This window comes from Fonsecaea pedrosoi (assembly GCF_000835455.1).
Source record: "Fonsecaea pedrosoi CBS 271.37 unplaced genomic scaffold supercont1.7, whole genome shotgun sequence".
Taxonomy (NCBI): Eukaryota; Fungi; Ascomycota; class Eurotiomycetes; order Chaetothyriales; family Herpotrichiellaceae; genus Fonsecaea; species Fonsecaea pedrosoi.
Genome location: NW_013550609.1, coordinates 2844142 through 2864473, shown reverse-complemented (window position 1 = coordinate 2864473; position 20332 = coordinate 2844142). Strand labels below are relative to the sequence as shown.

Here is a 20332-nt window from a genome sequence, read left to right as displayed (position 1 = left end):
ATGAGCTTCGATTGCGACTTCGACGCCTAACCAGCCTATACAGTCTCCGTTTGGGAGTGTCAAGTTTCTTTCTTTTGCAATTTTAGCTTGTCTCTTTACATTATTGCTTCTTTGAGCGGATCACGACGACAACGACGACAACGAAGAGAGGACTATTGGCTATCGAATATACCCGAAGAGAGTCATAGAGTCATAGAGACGAGAGACGATAGACGAGAGACGAGAGACTCGTCAAATTAGAAAAATACGCACACTCTTCTTCATCCGGGCCTGTCTGCACTACTCGAAAGAAAGTAGCGATAGGAGGTTTGTCATCGCAAGGACCCATTGCCGCTGAAATCCCACCACAAACAAGATGACCGGAAAGTTCAGTCTGAGGAGGATCATGGACAAGCAGACCCAGGTGGTCATGTTCAGTTCCACGGCCATTGCGCTGTATGGGTACGATCAAGGTAAGAAAATGGAATTGGCAGAAAAAAGAGCCACAGTTTCGTTGAATTCAGGGGTATTTTCCTGGTTGTTTGTCGAATGCCTAGTGTCTCTTACGGGTGGATGAGTATGGAAAGCAGTGTGCCCATGCCCGTGTCGGCGAAGGGGTCGGTCTGCTTCCTTTTTCAAATGCCAGACAAAATCTCCTTCGTATACCAGCGTGTGCGAGTCTTTTGAGAGAACGGTACCTCGTAGAGAACACGAACTGATCTCTGATCTCTGCTAGGAATGATGTCCCTCATCAACACCAACTACAGCTACCTCTACACCATGGGCATTGCTGGGAACTCGGCCCTGATCGGGCTCGTCGTCTCGGTCTACTACCTGGGATGTGCTCTGGGAGCCGTGTTGGCGTCGCGCTTTGCAGACGCAAAAGGCCGCAAGCCGGCCATCTTCGCGTGTCTGGCGACCGCCAGTCTGGGGAATCTGCTCATGTTCGTCGCGGGGATGGGCCACACGAGCCAGCAGGCTGCGCTGGCGACGATGCTGTCCGGGAGGATTGTCATGGGACTGGGAGTCGGTACGTAGGTCGCAGATCTTCGAGAAACCCAACGCCCCCAAACCTTTGGAACTTCTGTTGACCGGGCCCTCCTTGCCAAAAATAGGAGGCATCGACGCAGTCGTCCCCGTGTATAGCTCGGAGCTCCAAGAAGACGACGCCCGCGGTACGGCGCTGGCGCAGGAATTCCAAGCTAACATCTTCGGCCTGAACATGGCATACGTCCTCAACGTCGGGGTCACGCACGGCCTGGGCAAGTGGAACCAGTGGGCGTGGCGCGTGCCCATCATCGTAATGCAGATATACCCGGTCCTGCTCCTCGCGGTCGCGAACCTCCTACCCGAGACGCCGCGGTGGTGTGTCCTGCACGGCGACAACGAGCGGGCCAAGCGCAGCATCGCCCGGGTGTTTGGTCGGGACCAGGTCGACGAGCGCATCGACGAACTAACCAAGGCGCACAAGCGGGAACAGGAAGAAGGCACCATTTTGTACGCCGACATGCTGTGGCCAGGCGGGTCGCAGTTCCACCCGACCGTGGTGACAGTCATGGGCCAGGTCAACCAGGCTCTAACAGGCTACGGGGCCGTGTCGGTGTTTGGGGCCCAGATCTTCCAGCTGCTGGGCTTCGGCGTGGCCACGGCCGAGTTCATCACGCTGGGGAACTACGTGTTTTACTTCGCAATGATGACCATCGCGTGGGTTTTGATCGACCGCGTCGGGCGACGCAAGCTGATGGTCGTCGGGGCCTGGTGGCTCTCCGCCTCCTTCGCCCTGCTCACCCTGCTGGGCGGCCTGGCGTATAACCGCCGTGCCCTCTCCATCCCACTGCTCGCGACAGGCATCCCCGGCGTCGCGGCGCTGTACGCGGCGACGGCCGTCTTCGGGATCTGCTGGCTCGTGCCCCCCTGGCTGGTGCCCACGGAGATCTACCCGTCGACGGCGCGCGCGCAGGGCGCCGCCGTCAGCGTCGTCGTCTGGGGCCTGGCCAACTTCGCCGTCACCCTGCTGACCCCGATCGGCTTCGACCGCCTCGAGTTCTACCTCTTCCTGGTCTTCGCCGCAACCAACGCCCTCGCCGGCCTGTGGACGTACCTGTACTGTCCCGAGTCCGGGAACAGGACCTTTGAGGAGAACCAGGAGTTCTTCAAGGCCGCGGCCGAAAGGGGCTCGTGGGTCGTGAGCCGCGTCATGGACGGAGAGTTCAAGGTTCTGCCGCAAAAGGAAGTCGACGACGAGGACGATGACGAGGAGATTATAGCTGATGGAGAAGACAGGGGAGGTCGAGGGATAAAGAGAACGGAAAGGAGAAAGAAGGCAAAACTAGATGCTCATGAAGAAACGACCCCTTTGCTGGGCAGGACGAGTACACAGTAGAGGTTCAGACGGGATGAGAGAGTTTTTTCACGCACTACAAACCGCGATTAAGCCATGTACATCTTACATGACGGACCATACAACCGTTCAAAATACAGATTCATTTAAACACATCTTGTTGATAAAGCATTCTGATTGTATGTCAGGAGTACCAATATATCTCAAGTACATGAGCTCAGCCTCCCGCGAGAACAGGGGGAGCTATGGTTACCAGTCCGACCAAATCTAGGATGAAACCACCTGACCCCGTCCCAGACCCATATTTGCCCGAATAATGTGCCCTTTTTTTCAACGCATAGCTGAAATGCAGGACCCTAGAATTGGAGCAGCTCATGCAACCTTCTAAGACTTCTCAATCAGAGCCTCAAGTTCGGCCGCAATCTGCTTCAGCTCGGCCTTCAGCTCGGAGGCCTTCTCAGAGAGATACGACTCAGCGTTGGATTGGCGGAAAGTGTAGCCGCCATCGCCAATGATCTCAGTGTAGTTGGACTTGCCACCACCGTTCCATGCGAGGATGTTGGCAGTGTCAGAGGGAACATTGGAAAGAGCACCCTCGGTAGCGATGGAGATCATGTTTGCCTTCATCTGCTTGGGGGTGATGGCAGCAACAGCATATGCGGAATCGCTCGACGGTTGAAGAGACAGGAAGTAGGCAAGGAGACCGCAGATGTGAGGAGAAGCCATGGAAGTGCCAGAGATGATGTTGGTGGCATACTTGCTGCCAATCCAGGTGGAAAGAATGTTGAGACCAGGAGCAAAGATGTCGTTGCAGGTGCCGTAGTTGGAGAAGTAAGCACGCTCATCGGCCAAAGTGGAGGCACCGACCGTGATGGCCTTCTCAGCGGCAGCAGGGGAATAGTTGCAAGAATCGGCGTTGTCGTTTCCGGCAGCGACGGCAAAGTGAAGACCAGTGTCCACCGCGGCGTTGACGGCAAGATCCAGGACTCTGGACTTGCCACCTCCCAAACTCATGTTGGCGACACTGCCCTTGAAGCCCTTCTTCTTGCCCTTCTTTGCGGCGCTAACGGCTTCGGAGTGAGAATTTGCAGCCCATTCGACGCCCTTGACAACATCGGACATGGTGCCAGACCCATTCGACTTGAGGACCTTCACGGCATAGACATTGGCCTTCTTGGCAACACCGAATTTCTTGCCAGCGATCGTGCCAGAGCAGTGTGTACCGTGTCCGTTACCATCCACATCTTCGTCGCCAACGGGGATTGTCTTGCCCCAGCTGGCACGGCCCTCAAAATCCACGTGCTCGATGTTGGTACCGGTGTCAATGACGTAGGCGTCGACCCCCTCACCGCCGTCCGCAGAGTAGAGGTATTTGTTAAAGTTGCCAAAGCCCAAGGCTTCACGGTGAGAGATACGGGCAAGGCCCCAGGGGGCGTTCTTCTCGAGCGACGGAGTAGAGTTCATAGTTCGGACCTCGGAGTCACGCTCAATGTATTCAACCTAAGCAATCAAGCACGTGAGCTTCGGACAAATACACCAAAGTGCGGAGAGGCACGGTGGGAAAAAGTAGCTTGTGAATACGGGGAAATCATAGCAATACCATCGTGTCGATGATATCAAATGGGCGCAGGCCAACTGAAGACTGAAGAGCGGAAACGAGTAGGATAGGAACTTACATCCGGGTGCCTTCGGACCAATTCGATGACTCCTTCATCGAAATGGCCAGCATAGCCCAAGAGGCCGCCGGGAATGTTGTAGGTGTGTCTCAGCCCTTCAAAGACAGTCTCATCCGACATAGGAACTTGGCTGCGTTTCCGAAGCTCCAGCTTGCGGGACTCGTGTGACACATGGGCATCCTGAATCCACGAGTGATGGGCGCTAGCATCTCGCTCGGTCACATGCTTCTTGAAGATAACCATGTAAGAGTCGGGAATCTCCTTTGCATTGGACGAGGAGATGACAGGAGCAGCATCGTTGTGGATGGTGTCGACGAGGACTGGCGAGCCTGCCGCCAACAGTGGGAGGAGCGATAAGGCGAATGCGTAACCCTTCATGATGAAGATGGGTTGACAGCGGCAGGAAGATGAGATAAATGGAAAAGGAAAAGGACAATAGAAGTGCGAGCTTGGATGAATCAAGCTGCACAGGAGATGGGGAAAGTTAAGGAGTCGAAGGTGATGATGAGAGTGATGGGGAGGATGGTATCTTTAAGGAACCAAGAGAGATGGGATAAGAGATACAGTAGATGATGCCACAGCCACAAGTGGACGCATGACTACTTGCCGCACTACCGCCTAAACCAGGCTGCCACTTACGCAGCTTCGGGCTAGACCCAGTTGTTGCCGGGGAGCTTGGAGGCTTTGGGGGGGTTTCAGTGGGTGTCCGAGTGACTGCTGGCAAGGCAAGGCACTTTGGCCGGTTGCGGATCCCGGAGGACCCTGAACTTATCCACGGGTCCAGATTGGCTGCTTTCATCCATGCGCCCCCATCACGCATCACGCCCCCCGTCTCGCCCATATCTCCACCCCCAACACGTCAGCGGGTACCTGGCACGGAGAACATCCCTCTGTGTCTTCGAGGTACCGAGTACAAGCATCCATTGTCTCCTAATCTCTATCTCCCGAGTTCTAGCATCGACAAGTCTGTTCATACCACTCCTGGGCGGGGGGCGTGAGAAAATCATTTACAACAAATCTCCCAAGCACAACTCTGGCATCACCCCAACTGATAAGTCCGTTTTCGAGGGCTTGCTCGGCCAGCTGCTGATGGAACCACTCCCCATTCTTATCGTTTCCCTGTGAGTACTGGTACCGTAAGTGCTCTTCGCAAAACGAGCCTATGAAGAGTATCCAGAAATGTGCATCGTTGTACATAATCCGTTCTGTTGGGGAGCAGCTCGAAAACGCAGATTGTATTCTGGTCAGAAGGGCTGGGAGAATGATGGTTGCGCTGTCGTGAACATCAATACAGCCAGATTGCGAGGTGTCGCTGAAGCTCTTCTGGAAAACATATAACAGAGCCAGCGCAAGAGCAGCCTCGGTATGCCTCCCACCTTCAGACAGCTCGTTGAGATTCTCAATCTCTAGGAGATCGAAATACAAATCCAACAACCTGCTTATGTGATATTCGGACTTGGTGGTAATCCAGTGGAAGATCAACCGGGCACGCCTGAGATGCTCGTCGTTGTCAGGAGGCATTGGAATCTTACCGATGTTGAGGACCCGCCTGATGTGACTGAAAGCCTCTCGAAGCTGAGGACTGACCACACATTCAGGTACAGGTACATGACCTCCCCGAAGATTGGGAAGCAAGGATTCTGCCGAATTCCATGTAGTAGCAACGATCTGAGGCATCCAACTGAGGTAATTGAAAATCGGTCGTCGGAGTTGAAACAAGGCTGAGAGGCTGTCCCCCCACAAAGCTATACCCAGGACATCTTCACCCCCTTGGCATTCTGTGATAGGTAATTGGTTGGTAAGCCAGAACAGAAGCCTTGCATGGACGCAGGCACTATGGGTGTCTCCGCTCGTCGTAGCTTCACGAAAGAGCGCTTTGACTTGATAGATCAGTGTCATGCTAGGCTGAGAATTCAGCTGCTTATTCTGCAAGGTCTCTCTCAGGCCTGCCAGGATCCTTGCCTTGAGCTCTAGAGAAACTCGATGGAGTTCTTGTGCCCTCTCTGACGGAACGAAGCGAATCATTAGTGGCAGTATGCTGGCCACAGCAGACCAGAACGTTCCGACGTCTGCAACAAAAAAAGACCAGATCCATTCTGCTGCCATCGTGCCAATTGTGCTGCTGGTCCCCAATATGGGACAGTTTCCAGGGCTGTTGTCCTGAAAATATGCCATGTAACTCGGTGACCAGCACCGATTGAGATGGAACCGGACAAAGGAGACTGCTTGGTTCACAATGGGCGACACTGTGATCATATGGGAGTTGAAAGGGTCCGAGTTGCCCCTGATTTCGAGAGGCAGTAGGGAGAGACTACGAGCCGAGTCCGGAGCTTGACTGCTGCCCGTATCGTCTTCCTGCTTCTTCTGCTTTTGTCGCCGTTTCCGGTGAGCTCTCCTAGAAATGTGGGCCTTGCATGCAGCGTATTGGAGTTGCTGTGATACTCGGTCCCTAGGAGACGAGGTCAAATGCACAAACAGGTAATCGGTTTTCTCCATGGCCGATGCTGAATGTTCTTCTCGTACTCAATAAGTCAGGGGGCCAATTGGAGGTTTTGTACTGGAGCATTCCGTCCTCCGCCTCGGACGAGATCCAAGGGCAGTCAAAGGGTTTCTCGCGAGAAAGCGTGGCTGTTGCTGACCTCGTGTTGTAGAAGGGTAGAATGGGGGCTTGGGATGTTGTGTAAGGCTACACTTGCAAGCCCTAGACTAAACCTCTTTGAGTTATACCACTAATGTCATGATGGTTAAATGAAAACCGGGGCTCCGTCGCTGCTTTCCCTCTGTTGGCCTTGCCAACACCTTCCCATGCCACTTCTCGGTCGAATCCAAGCTGAAAGTAGGCGGCTGCGATGTGACTGTGGGGAGTCCATGATGAGCAAAGAAGCATGCGACGACGATTTGCAATCCGGCCGACCATGAAGGTCAGCAGCTGCTGGGGTATAAAAGTCGAGGAGGACCAGCCCAAATCCTAGATCATGGGCAAAGCTCTTCTATCTATTCAATTACCTCCAGAGGTTCACTTACCATCGACACCTTTTGTCTTCTGTGATAAAGTTTTCACCTACTCTTGCCCAAAACACTTGGTCCTCCTTCACCAAGATGGCTGCCAGTACACTAAAGCCTCTGACGGTCTACGGCCACTGGGGAGCGCCCAACCCGTACAAGATACGCATCATCCTTGAGGAACTTGGTATTCCTTTCGACTGGCGCATTGTCGAACTTGCCGATGTAAAGTCCGAGTCGTTTACTAAGGTCAATGTGAATGGCCGCGTGCCAGCAATCGTGGATCCCAACACTGGAATAACGCTGTGGGAGTCTGGCGCGATCATCCTATATCTGATCGACGAGTATGACAAAGGGGGGAAGCTGTCCTACAAGAGCGCTCCTGAAAAGTACCTACAACAGCAGTGGTTGATGTTTCAGGTTTCAGGTCAGTCCCCTCGACGCAGACTCGGTCTGTGTTTCCCAAGACACTTCCCAATCACGTTCCTGTTCCAGAGTCTGTGACATGTAATTGATCCTTCTATAGGCCAGGGACCATACTTCGGCCAAGCCATCTGGTTCACAAAATACCATCCTGAGAAAATCCCAAGCGCCATCACACGCTACGTTGATGAGATAGAGCGGGTTACTTTCGTGCTTGATACTCACCTCACCACCACGAAGCAAGCCTATCTTGTGGGGGATAAATGCACATATGCAGATCTGTCATTTATCAATTGGGCCAATCTCGCAAAGGACTTGCTGAAGCATCTGGGGCAGGAGAAACGGTTGGATAAGTTTACAAAGTACAACGAGTGGATGGAGCGGTTGGCAAGCAGAGAGGTTGTCAAGAGCTTGAATGAAGACATGGAGAAAGGCAGGAGAGAACACGGGCTCTAGTAAGCCGCGCACCATATGTTCCGAAGATTTTCAACGGGAAGATGCTTTCTCAATCTCAATTGTTGTCCGCACCCACGAATCCAACTCCTTCGGGTAATGGGTGGCAGAGCCTTCCTTCGTGGCTTGCAAGTTATCGGACGCCTCGCTTTGGGCTAGACTGTGATGTCGCGGACCGACCGTGGAAGGGGACGTGAAATCAGGCTGCGTTCATTGTGAAATATCCCAATCTTGATTCATTCCAAATCGCCACGTGAGAGTGTTACATCCCTGTGAAATCTTGATTGGTGCCTCCTTTAGGGAGTTACATCTTGTCCTGAGAAGGTTTTATCTCATCGAAGTTCTCGGTCTGTGATCCATTGTTGGTGGCTGAGGTGATGTTCGGGGGCCAAAATACAGATCTAGCGGTTCCGACAAAGTGCGGACTCCAACGTCACCCACAGTTTTCCACCCTTCACAGTGAACCCCCTTCATATGCGGTGAAATGCTGCAACAGCCCTTACAATAGTGACTATTGTACTCCATAACATGTCTACCACATGAAACTGGAATCCTACACTGTTAACCAACACCCCTCCTACGTCTGTCTGCGCCATTGCCGTCCGTGAAAGATCTACAGTCCTTCCCCGCTGCTCCAGCACAGGGCATATCCCGATGCTGACCGTTCGATACCCTGCCGCGTTTTGTATTGGTCTCTGACCAGACTTCCAGACACACTCTGACTCAAAGTACCTCGTGACGCCTTTACCTCTCCCTATGCTGTCGCGGCAAATATCGTCTACGGTGCAAAGGCCAGATAAGAGGTGGGCCCGAGTTGTACAAAGACATGGGCCTCACCGTTAACACCCACACTCGCTCGCGGGCCGTGTCGACCGCAGACATCCTGCGTCCGGAAGACAAGGATATTGCACAACTCGTCAAGAGTCTTGACGCTCTCGATCACAGCTCCTACGATGTGCTGCAAAACAGTCTTGATCAAGCAGCCTGTCTGCAACAACTGCGGCACTTTCTGAAAGATGACAGTGATATACACGGAGCACACAGTGGCTTTCGACGAGCCGGTGGCTTCCAGGCGCTGCTCCGTCTCCTTCGCTCACTTGTCGACTCTTACTCTGTGCCAACCGGACCTCCTGCAACTGCCAAGTCATTCCTTCAGTCTCTTTCACAATGGTTCGGCGTACTCGGGGCGGGCTTGGAAGGTCACGAGGGAAATCAGAGATACTTCAGAACAAGGGTTGATAGTGGTGGTTGGGACTCGCTGCAATGCACTCTGGGACAAGTGTTCACTCTCCTGTCTTGCCAGACAGGCGATGATCTTCACCTGGAGCAATTCTTCGGGATCCTCTTTGCAGCGGCTACTGGCGTGGAGATGATTGAGGACATTTACAGTGCTCTGGAACGATCCACAAGCTTTCAAGATGACAACCTCTTTTCAGAGGAAACGATCGATTCAGTACGGGCAGGCATTGTCAAATCACTGGCAAATGTTACCGAACTGGCAGTCCCAGAGCTGCTAACTGTGACGCTTGGGCTTTGGACAACCGGTGTCAAGGTTGGGAAGATTCCGCAACGACTTGTGAGAGTCGCGCTGCCGCTCAGCCTCAAGGAATTACTTTCGACATCGCGCCAGAACATTGTCTCCGCACACACGGCTGGAGTTTTAACTGCAGTGCTCAAGCTGATCTTTGAAGAGCAACTCTCTGCCTCCGAAAGAAGTCTGATGAAGGAAGTAGCCCTGGTTCTTTGCCAGGAAGGGGTCTCCAACCTGGACGATGCTGATTTCCTTTTCAAACAAGCCATTTCTTCTTCAGATGCTGCCTCATTCCTGCATGAGGCTATTACCATCTCCCGGCAGCCGCCTAGTCTGCAATTTGACTTATCCCAGAATGGCTATGCATCCACGGAACTGTCCACTCTTGGTAGACCCTTCCCGCCTCTCGATACTGGTGGCTACACGCTGAGCCTTTGGGCTCGATTTGACGCCTTCGATAAACAAGCGCATACCACACTCTTCGGAGCTTTCGACAGGACTCAAACTTGTTTCGTTCTAGCTTACCTCGAGAAAGACACCCATCACCTTATTCTGCAGACAGCGATACAAGGCACCAGGCCTAGTGTCAGGTTCAAGTCAGTTGCTTTTCAGCCAGATCGATGGTATCACATCTGCGTGGTGCATAAACGACCACGGACGACATCTTCTGCAAAGGCTTTGCTGTTCGTGGATGGAGATTTCGTGGAGCACCAGAAGGCGAATTACCCTTCAACGCCTCTCAGTGAACGAGGCCAAAACAATGTCAAGGTCCAAGCGTTTTTCGGTACACCCCAGGATTTGTCCCCGAGTTCTGCTGGAGTGGCTTGTCTCTCGAAGTGGTCACTTGGTTCTGCAATTCTGTTTCAAGAGACCATGAGTGATGACTTGATTGCCGTCTTTTATTATCTCGGCCCAAAGTACCATGGTAACTTTCAGGATTGCCTTGGCTCTTTCCAGACATATGAGGCCTCAGCGGCACTGAATTTACGGAACGAGATGCTGCATCCGGGAAAGGAGGAACATTCAGAACTCATCATGGCTATCCGTCAGAAGGCAAGCACTCTCATCCGCGAGGACAAGATATTGATCAACGTTTCCCCTGCGACAATCCTCGATAACGACGATCGAAATAACATCGACGAAACTCAGTTGGTCAAGTCATTGTCAAAACTAGCAGCCAAAAATCTTGTGGCCTATACCCGCTCGGGTACGAGTGCCGTGGCGATCAATGGCGCAGTGCCCTCGATCAACGATGCATTGACTCAAGCTCGGGGCGTTTTTCTACTCATGGGCGATCCCACAGTGACGGTCCCGCAGTCACTAGACGATGCCAGCTGGCGTTTGGGCGGTTGCGGTGCGGTCGGATTGGGACTCGTGCAACGAGCCCGGACGACAGAAGACGTGGCCCTCGCAGTCGACATCCTGCTGGAAACCGTCCGACACAGTTGGAGAAACAGCGAAGTGATGGAAAGAGATGGCGGCTACGCAATTCTAGCAATGCTGTTGAAAGAGAAGCTCAGCCTTCCCTCGCAAAGCAACGGGGAGGCTGCAAAAGTCGCTTGGGCAATCCCAACATCAAGACTCGATAGGACCGGGCTGAGCATGCGGGTTCTGACTTCCATCCTTTCTTTCACCGGCTATAATCCTGAGAATTTGACAAAATCGGTCATCAACAACCCTTTGGCCTACAAAGTTTTAGTAGCAGACACCAGCCTCTGGAGATGTGGACCACTTCCTGTGCAGCAATTATACTTTGATCAATTTTTGGTGTTTGCGGAGCAAAGCGAATACAAACGGTTTAACTTGAGAAGACTGACAAGGATGAGAGTGCTCAAACGTCTGATGGAAGCTTTGAAATCCGAGCCCGTGATGCGTCCCATCATGCCACAGTATATGGCAGCAATCAAAGTTCTCTTGCCTCAAACGTTATCTGCGGAAACTTTACGCTCTCTCGCTCTGTTCATAACATTCTCCGTGAACAAACGCAATGTGGGCCTACAAGCGCGGAAACCCATACGCCGGGAAGCCCGACAACGAAGTTCGTCAGCCGGATCATCTCATGGTCCTAAAGACGACGGCGTATCGACTCTGTCACATTTTGAGATTGGAATGGAAGTTCTCCGCCTCTATTCGGAAATGTTGTGCCGCAAAGACGACGACAGCCTGATCAAGAAATTTGCCAAAACGGTGACAAACAAGTGGCTTCTGTATCTGCTGTCCGAAACGTCGCCGGAAGTCGTAGTGCTTTCGATGAGAATTCTGGCGAGATTGCTTGTCGTCCACGGCGATGCCTATGTCAAAAAATTCAAGGATACGTCCAAGACATCTGGCTTCACCATCATGACTTACCGTTTGAAGAGATGGTGGCATCTTCCAGCATTATGGCCTGCCTTGTTCGCAGTTCTGTTTGATCTTGACGTTGCAAATCTAGATCTGGATAGAAACTTTGATCTGTACGGATTCATCGACCTCTTTGCTAACAAGAAAGAGCTCTCGGTGTTCTATCCAGAAATCCTCGAAGTCATCACGGGCATGTTGCAGAGCGGCCTGAAGACCATCGTGTCGTCGAAAAGGCACCAAGCTGCTTCGTTCCTGGCGCCACCATTGGAAGAGCTGAATGGACCACCTGAGCGACTTTCCATGTCAACAATGGCACCACCGAACCCTTTGCTCACAATTGTAACGAGTCAACACGTCGAGACATTCAACACTGTTGTTCAGTTCCTTGCCGACCTCCACACTCGGTCACAGAAATTCCGGGATTTTGCAGCCACGTCTTCATACGTCCAAGATCTTCTTGCCGTGTTATTTCCTGTTGTGGTTGGGTCTGACGTGGTCGAGGCGAAGACGGAGCTAGATGCCCGGGATTCAACGCTTACATTTGATGGTGGAGATGTTGTTGTCCATCCTCTCTCGACCGCTCCACCTGTTGTCCGGACTATCGACACAGAAAACTCGTCTACGGCGAACAGAGGTAAAACTCTTCGAAGAGGCTCATCTTTTGTGCTCGTCACTAAGGACCACGCCCGCCAGACTGGTTCCGTCACCTCCACAGCAGCTTCACCCTCGAACGGCTCAAACTCTGCTACGGGAAAGGTGCCAGAACTTCACGACAGTCATTCCATTGTTCAGGGCTTGTTGGAGATAGTTATATCTGTTTTCATGGATCAAATCCTAGTCCGGAAGGAGTTTCCAGGCCTCGGGCTTTTCCTGAAGACACCACCTGGCTTCATCGAGCACCAATCTTACTTCGAAACGTGGATCTTAAGAAACACCGTCTCGCAGCTCGCTAACCATATAGCACTAAATCAGTCGATCCTAACAGAGCCTAGGGTATTGACCAACCTAGCCCGCCTCTTCGGACACCTTGAAGAGGCTCTCTTCGAAGGATGGTTCATTGGAGGTGCCGACCCGGTACTCGACTTATCAGGATCCATATTAGAATATCTTCAACGCCCCGATGTTGCAAAATTGAAGAGCGTTCGACTGTGTGCGCAGACCGTCGCCATCATCCGCGCTGTTGTTTTCCGGACAGTCCTTCTCAGTCTCTCATCAATTCATGACAATGACTCGTTACCCTTTTTGGAAAAGTTGACCTATTGGCAGACGGTCTTACTGTCCGGTGAAGACACTCAATCGGCTAATCTGCAGTTGATTTGTTACCTTTTGTACGCCAACCTCATTTCGAACACTGATGCTGTTCGGCAAGCGGCAGCCAATTTATGGAGGATCATACTAGTCCAAAAGCCGGATGAAGCAGCAGCGATTTTCGGGCAGACCGACACAACGGAGCAGAAAGGCCTGACTGGCGGATTTTCGAAGCTGGTTGAACTGGACAATGAAACTTTTCTCTACTGGGTCGACGAGCACCGCAATGAGCTGGATTCTTTGTTTTTTGATACCCTTTCGAAGCAGTGGAATGGATTCGTCACTTCAGAAAATAAAAGGACTGAAGAAAACGGACGGATGAGAATAGCACGCCGGCGAGAGAAGCTCAAGCAATGGGCACGAGAAGAGGCCGACCGTGAGGATCTGATTCGTCGCCATGAGATCGCTTTCGAAAATTGGACTGCCAATATCTACTCCTCTGAATACCTCAAGCACCAGCGGCTGGTCCAAGATCAGCAGGACGATCTGGTGTACACCGAAGCCAGCTTTAATCGGATGCAGAGAGATACAAGTAAACCAGCGGGGCTGTTTGCCACGAATAAATCCAGAAAGTGGAGATTGGATCAAACAGAAGGACGGAATCGGATGCGAATGCGATTACACGAGGACTACACCTACACAGAAGACGATCAACAGCCAAAGAGGAAAGGGTCTGATATGCCACAACTGCGGCTTGATACTAGAAACACCAAGATGTCCACAGCGGAATCGATAGGTGTAACACCCGTTGGTGTGACACCCCCTGGCGTAACACCAGTTGTCGACACCCCGAAGCGCGTCAACAGCGGAACTGAACCATTCCCATCCCTTCAAGAAAGCACCAAACAAACAGCAGACAGTGAAACCCAAAGCGAGGCCATGGAAGGCGAGGAGAGTTTCGAATTGGTTGAAGATCCAAATATCGAAATGGATGATTTCGAAGACAAGAATCGGAAGGTGATGCGCAGCCTTCACCGCGGAGACCAGGTCAAGCACGTTGCCAACATCTCTCGTATTCTAGGACTTGAAGCGGTGGAAGGCCTCCTCATCCTGGGCAAAGACTATATTTACATTCTCGACAACTTTTTCCAGCGGGCTGATGGCGAGATCGTGAATGTTTGGCAAGCGCCACAAGAAGAGCGGGACCCGTACGTCCGAATGATCTCTGGCCGCGATGTCACGGAACGCAAAATTGTCTCCCGGAGTGACGAACATGGCACTCGAAGTTGGAAGTGGTCCGACATTATCAGCGTTTCCAAGCGGCGATTTCTTTTCCGAGATGTTGCAATCGAGATCTTCTTCGGCGATGGCAGAAGCTACTTGTTGACCGTGGTCTCGCCTCACATTCGGAACGACTTGCACAGTCTTATCAGCGCCAAAGCTCCATCACCTAACGGAGCGGGCAGTCATTCGGAGACAGCCTGGCGCTACGAGACTTTGAGAAGTGTGGACGACGAACCACAGACCCTTGGATCCAAGTTTGCAAATGTGTTTGGTCAGCAGTCGAGCTCTCTAGCTGCAACTCGGAAATGGCAAAAGGGGGAAATGTCGAACTTCCACTATCTCATGCTAATCAACACAATGGCGGGAAGAACGTACAATGACTTGACACAGTATCCCGTGTTCCCGTGGGTCATCGCAGACTACACGAGTGACGAACTAGACCTCACGGACCCAAGAACATTTCGCGATCTTTCCAAACCAATGGGTTGTCAAACGATGGAACGCGAGAGAGAGTTCAGAGAACGATATCAAACATTCGCAGAAATGGGCGACAACAATACCCCGGCTTTCCATTACGGGACGCACTATTCCTCGGCCATGATTGTGACATCTTACCTGATTCGCCTACAACCCTTCGTCAAGTCGTATCTCCTCTTACAGGGGGGTACATTTGATCATCCAGATCGCATGTTCTTCTCAATAGAAGGGGCCTGGAAATCAGCAGCCCGAATGAACATGAGCGACGTCCGCGAGTTAACTCCTGAGTTTTATTATCTGCCGGAATTCTTGGTCAACGTCAATGACTTCGACTTCGGTACCAGGCAGACATCGCAGTCGATCGGAAATGTTGAGCTTCCACCCTGGGCAAAGGGTGATCCTCGCATTTTTATTGCCAAACAGCGCGAAGCACTTGAGAGTCCCTATGTCAGCCGCAATCTCCACAAATGGATCGATCTGATATTTGGCAGCAAACAGAAAGGCGAAGCTGCTGTGGAGGCCGTAAACGTATTCCACTACCTATCATACCAAGGTGCGAAAGATCTGGACGCCATTAGCGACCCAATGGAACGGCTTGCAACAATTGGCATCATCCACAATTTCGGCCAGACCCCATATCAGGTCTTTACCAAACCGCATCCTGCGCGAGAACAGATCCGGCATCGCTACAAACGGCTTGACACTGCCGCAGAATCGTTGACTCGGATTCCATCAACACTCCTAGAAACAGGGGAAAGAGTGGCTTCACTCAGATATTCCTGGAAGTCTGATCGGCTGCTGTGCTCAGGGCCATTTAGGCTGAACATCCCTCCGGATTACGACATGTACCTTGAATGGGGGTTTTCCGACAACAGTGTCCGGTTCTACTCAACCGAGAGCAGAAAGCAGATCGGGCTCTTTGAGCATCTGCATATTGGGCAATTGTCTTGCGCGTTGTTCGCTGATTCGAAAACGTTGATCACTGGTGGGACAGACTGCACCGTAGCTGTGTGGACAGTCATTGAAAGTGGGAAGACTGTGGAACTGCATCCACGGGCCACACTTTTTGGGCACCGCAGACCCGTGAGCTCTTTGGCTATATCAAAGTCGTTTAATGCCTTATTGTCAGCTTCGACAGATGGACAAGTGATGCTTTGGGATCTCAATCGCAGCGAATTCATCCGCAGGATGGATGGCGATCTGCCAGTTCAATGTGCGGCTATCAACGACGTTACGGGGAATATAGTCCTCTGTCACGGGCATGAAATCAGCATGTATACCCTTAACGGCGATCTGCTCCTGCGACAGGACTCTGGAGACCGCTCGCAGGAGAGCATCGTCTCGTGCGCATGCTACGAAGGCGCGGGCAACGAGTGGCTGGAACGAGACCTGGTCTTTACCGGCCACAAGAGGGGTCAGGTCCGTATCTGGAGCAAAGTGGTCCGTGATGGCCGCTTTGAATTGGAGCTCATTCGACAGCTCAATCATGCTGACGGCAGCCGGGATGATGGAGCAAACGTGAATGCAGGGATCAGCTGCATCCTTCCCATGCCGCAAGTTGTCTACACTGGGGATGAAGACGGCCGAGTGGTGAGTTTCCTCGACTTGACATGCTGTGCAGCGGAGAGCTTTGGCTAATCATGAATGCAGTATGAATGGAACTGTGTGCAGAGGCACTAACGCAGAATATGCTTTGCGGATGGTGCACTGTCAGGTAGGGGTGCAGGATACACCAATTATGAGTTGTTAGAAAGGCATAGCAAGGCGCAGGTTTCGGTTGGGGGTGGACGGGCTTTTGGATACGAGCTCTGGAATATCTTGAGTTGAGGTCGCCTGTTTACTATGCGTTCCAAGCGCCTACAAAAGCCTTGTTCTGGGAAAAGTTGGATAGATCGCGTAGACACCAATGGCACAGACCCCAAAGAAGGGCATAGGAAGGAGTAGGAGAAACGTTTCAAGCCATGGGAAAGAAAAAATCCCACATGCATCAGTTTGATTACAGGTGTCTTTGGAAGATGTCTCTCTTTTTGCATCTGCATCCCTGTACATGTGGCCCATGGTTGGTGGGGAAGTTTTGCGAGCTGCATGGGATGCCGAAATGCGCCAATGCAGCTAGCTCGAGTGACAAGAGCTGAGGAGCTGCAGGCAGAGGACCAAGCCGTGTCCGCCCACGCGTCAACCATGTCCCTCTCTTCACGTCAACTGGCAGAAAGGTGTGAGATGTGATGCACGGGATTCCGGGGGATTTGGGTAGGGTGTTGGATGCAAGGTTTCTTTGGCTGCGTTGGGGAGGGAGGAGGGTAACACCAGGCCAATGATCAGGATACACGATGGATTGATTGTCTTTTGGGCTCGATGGAGGACGGACTTGGTGGAATGGTGGACTGGCGGACTGGCGGACAGGACGAGGTCAGAGCGGAGCAATGCAAGTGTGGCACACCATCCAGAAGATCGGTGTTGGGCGTTTGTCAAGTCGTCTGCCGGGACATCCATGAACATGAGGTATCACACACACATTCTCTCTCTTTCTTTCGAGAAGAAATTGTGTCGAGATGGAATAATATTCTCTGTGCAGCCACGCAGGCACCGTTACTCGTGGACCCAAATCGGACGGTGGAGGAGCCGAGAGACAAACTAAACTGTATTGGGATTTCGCGTTTTTCGCTACCGTGACAACCGGGTCAACAAGCGTAACAAGCGTGTCGATTGTTGTGTGTTGCAGGCGCAGGCACTGACTGGACGACAGACGAGTCGCCCTTCAGCTGGGCCCAATCCTCAATCTCCACCAAACTGCTCCTTAAAAAGCCCTCTTGTTGCTGATGGTCCCAGCTCTTTCTCCTTTCCCCTTTCCCTTTCACTACCATAAACACATCCTGTAAACATTTGGCCGTTTTTTGCTCCAAATTTTTGCAAGCATTTGTTGATCCATTTTTTGCTCAGCGTGCATTGTTGGCTTCCTCGTTGCAAACTCTTCCTCCTCACGTCCTCGTTCCCGAGTACCAGTTTCCCCCAAAGACAGTCTTGACTCTCGACTGCCGCAAGGGAGAAGAGAGTTGAGGCGCCTTTCAGAGCTGGCAATCTGGACTTTGACGCCCGAGTCCCCATCCCAATCAGTGTCTTCCCGTCTACGTACAGGAGTGACGCTTCTGCCCAAGAAACTACCGTCACAAAGGTAGAAGGGGAAGTTCAACTACCCGGAACTTCGTCGCGCGTCGGACGGGAAGATACTCGATTTTCCAAGGAAGAAGTCGACATCTCCTACAGAGACAACCGTCCACGCCGCGATCAATATCAACGAGAGGACGTGCGAATCTCGGAGGAGCGTGATCGACGATACCCCGAGGTAGAGCTCACACGCGAGAAGTACGTGCCGCCTGCATGCGTTCCGTGCAACAATGCCCCCTCTGCTTGGATTTGTGCCTGTGCTTCTAACGCATTGATCTGCCCGGCAGTTCCGAGCCGTTGCTAACCTACCCGTCCCGATCATAGATACCGTGGGCCCACTGACTACAAGGCCACCAACGTCGAGATCGAGGTTGACCGTCGAGGTGCCCGGGCCCCCAACGTTGACATCGAAATCGATCGCCGAGACACTCGAGATCACGTCGAAGTTGATTACGACCGCCGCCAGACCTACGACAAGTCTTTTCAATCTCAGCTAGACATCACTGAGCGAGAGTACCGTCGCCGCGTCGATCCCACCTACGACGTTGAATACGAACGTCGCCGTCCCGCACAAGCCGAAGTCACAGTCCAGAAACAAGAGGTCAAGGTCGATCAACCAATTAGAAGAGACATGGGTTACTACGACGACGAGGGCAACTACCACAGCTTCCGCCGCGGGGTGGAGCGTGCCGCTGACCGCATCTTGCACCCCTTCTCCCACCATCACCATGAAGGTGGCCGTGAGGAGGTCGTGGTGTCGGATACAAGAGAGGCCAGCGGCCCTACCCGCGTGCGTGATGGCTCCGTTGAGCAAGTCCGCTTCGTCGAGCCTCGTTTCGGAGGCCGTGGTGTTCCCATCCAATGCCACTTCATCCGCATTGGTGACATTCTCCTTCTCCAAGGCCGTCCCTCGCAGGTCATCCGGATCAGCATGTCTTCTCAGACTGGCCAATACCGCTACCTAGGTGTCGACCTGTTCACCCGCCAATTGCACGAAGAGAGCTCTTTCATCAGCAACCCTGCTCCCTCCGTTGTCGTACAGACCATGCTTGGCCCTGTCTTCAAGCAGTACCGGGTCTTGGACATCCGCGAGGATGGCATGATTGTTTGCATGACCGAGACTGGCGATGTCAAGCAGGGACTGCCTGTCATTGACCAGGGCGGTCTGTTCAACCGCATTGACCGAGCGTTCGCCGACGGTAGAGGAAGCGTTCGCGTGTTGGTCATCAACGATGGTGGCCGGGAGTTGATTGTGGATATGAAGATCATTCACGGGTCGAGATTGTAGAGTCGAAATGGTGTTGGGAAAGGTAGTGAAGTGAAGTGGTAGGGTTGGATACAAACAAGCACCCTGGGTAATATCGACGTGGATGGGTTTGGCTTTCAGGGTCATCATCTGGACTAGGTTTACCTGATATATTCATGTGCATACACTTGCCCCTTGTGTACATGGCAGCAAGACAACTATACGATTCGGCAGAGGGCGGACTGTGTAGCTACCTTTCCGTACCAGCTGGGACACATGAACAGGGTATGTAGGCTAGGTAGGAAAGGATAGGCGCAATGGGATTGCGTTCCAATCACAACTGATGATAAGTCCTGCTCTGCCTTGACAACCCAACGAGCATAGACCTGTATCTCGTAGATTAGTGCCAGTGTACGAGGTAGTGCTGCGCTCTGGATGGTGACTACCTCCCACCCTACCACCCTTGAAAGGTATTGAAAGGAACGTTCAGAGTCGACCAGATCTACTCGTCCGAGTATGTACTCTGTAATTTAGCCAGCCCGTGGAAACTAGTATCACCATACTGTACGTAGATGGCACAGCGAAAACACTTGCAATGATTCAGACTAACCCCCGTGCCCTCCCAGGTTGATCTCCGACCTTGCTTGGCACTTTTTTTTACTCGGGAACTTCCAAGGGGCCGTGTATAGAACTCTAGACTCTGTTCTCTACTTGTAGCTATAATCACGAGCTCGTGAGCTCGGAAGCTCGGAAGCTACACCACGATGCATAGGGGCGTGGGTAGGTAGGGACCTCTCTCGGGGTTCTATTCAGGTAGAGGGTCTGTAGGATCTGGGTACGGTCTGAGCTGATGCTGGTGCTGGTGCCAACCAAGGTAGGTTTTTTCTTTTTTCTTCCACGGGCTTGCTGGTTGGCTCTACAAGTAATACCGAGTACACATTTATACGTTCTTTTCATACTGGGGTTATAGGCGCGTCGCACGATGCATGTCCGACATGGCATGTCGCATATCACATGTCGGGGTGTCGCACATCGCATATTACATCGTACATGGGATTTCATCAAGCGCACGAATCGTGCTCTTCGGGGCAAATTCATAGAAACCACAGCGGAGTGCGGCGTATTGATTTGATCTAACGCATTGTCCCCTCCCCCCCCCCCCCCCC

At 52.4% G+C, this 20332-nt stretch overlaps 6 protein-coding genes across 6 annotated transcripts; 4 read left to right on the top strand and 2 right to left on the bottom strand.

Annotated features, from left to right (window-relative positions):
* Positions 1–355: 355 nt before the first annotated feature.
* Positions 356–2362, top strand: Z517_11075 (uncharacterized protein; the record flags this gene model as incomplete). The annotated part of the gene is made up of 3 exons (XM_013424683.1): positions 356–452; positions 716–1009; positions 1095–2362. 3 exons carry the CDS (start codon positions 356–358, stop codon positions 2360–2362), a joined length of 1659 nt encoding a protein of 552 aa, XP_013280137.1.
* A 342-nt stretch (positions 2363–2704) lies between these two features.
* Z517_11074 (subtilisin-like protease) lies at positions 2705–4374 on the bottom strand (the record flags this gene model as incomplete). The annotated part of the gene is made up of 2 exons (XM_013424682.1): positions 2705–3820; positions 3997–4374. 2 exons carry the CDS (start codon positions 4372–4374, stop codon positions 2705–2707), a joined length of 1494 nt encoding a protein of 497 aa, XP_013280136.1.
* A 573-nt stretch (positions 4375–4947) lies between these two features.
* Positions 4948–6492, bottom strand: Z517_11073 (uncharacterized protein; the record flags this gene model as incomplete). Its single annotated transcript, XM_013424681.1, has 1 exon — positions 4948–6492. One exon carries the CDS (start codon positions 6490–6492, stop codon positions 4948–4950), a length of 1545 nt encoding a protein of 514 aa, XP_013280135.1.
* Positions 6493–7095: 603 nt separating this feature from the next.
* Positions 7096–7878, top strand: Z517_11072 (uncharacterized protein; the record flags this gene model as incomplete). The annotated part of the gene is made up of 2 exons (XM_013424680.1): positions 7096–7426; positions 7526–7878. 2 exons carry the CDS (start codon positions 7096–7098, stop codon positions 7876–7878), a joined length of 684 nt encoding a protein of 227 aa, XP_013280134.1.
* Positions 7879–8701: 823 nt separating this feature from the next.
* Z517_11071 (uncharacterized protein) lies at positions 8702–16393 on the top strand (the record flags this gene model as incomplete). The annotated part of the gene is made up of 1 exon (XM_013424679.1): positions 8702–16393. One exon carries the CDS (start codon positions 8702–8704, stop codon positions 16391–16393), a length of 7692 nt encoding a protein of 2563 aa, XP_013280133.1.
* Positions 16394–17069: 676 nt separating this feature from the next.
* Positions 17070–19208, top strand: Z517_11070 (woronin body major protein; the record flags this gene model as incomplete). Its single annotated transcript, XM_013424678.1, has 3 exons — positions 17070–17257; positions 17798–18118; positions 18245–19208. 3 exons carry the CDS (start codon positions 17070–17072, stop codon positions 19206–19208), a joined length of 1473 nt encoding a protein of 490 aa, XP_013280132.1.
* Between the last annotated feature and the right edge of the window lie 1124 nt (positions 19209–20332).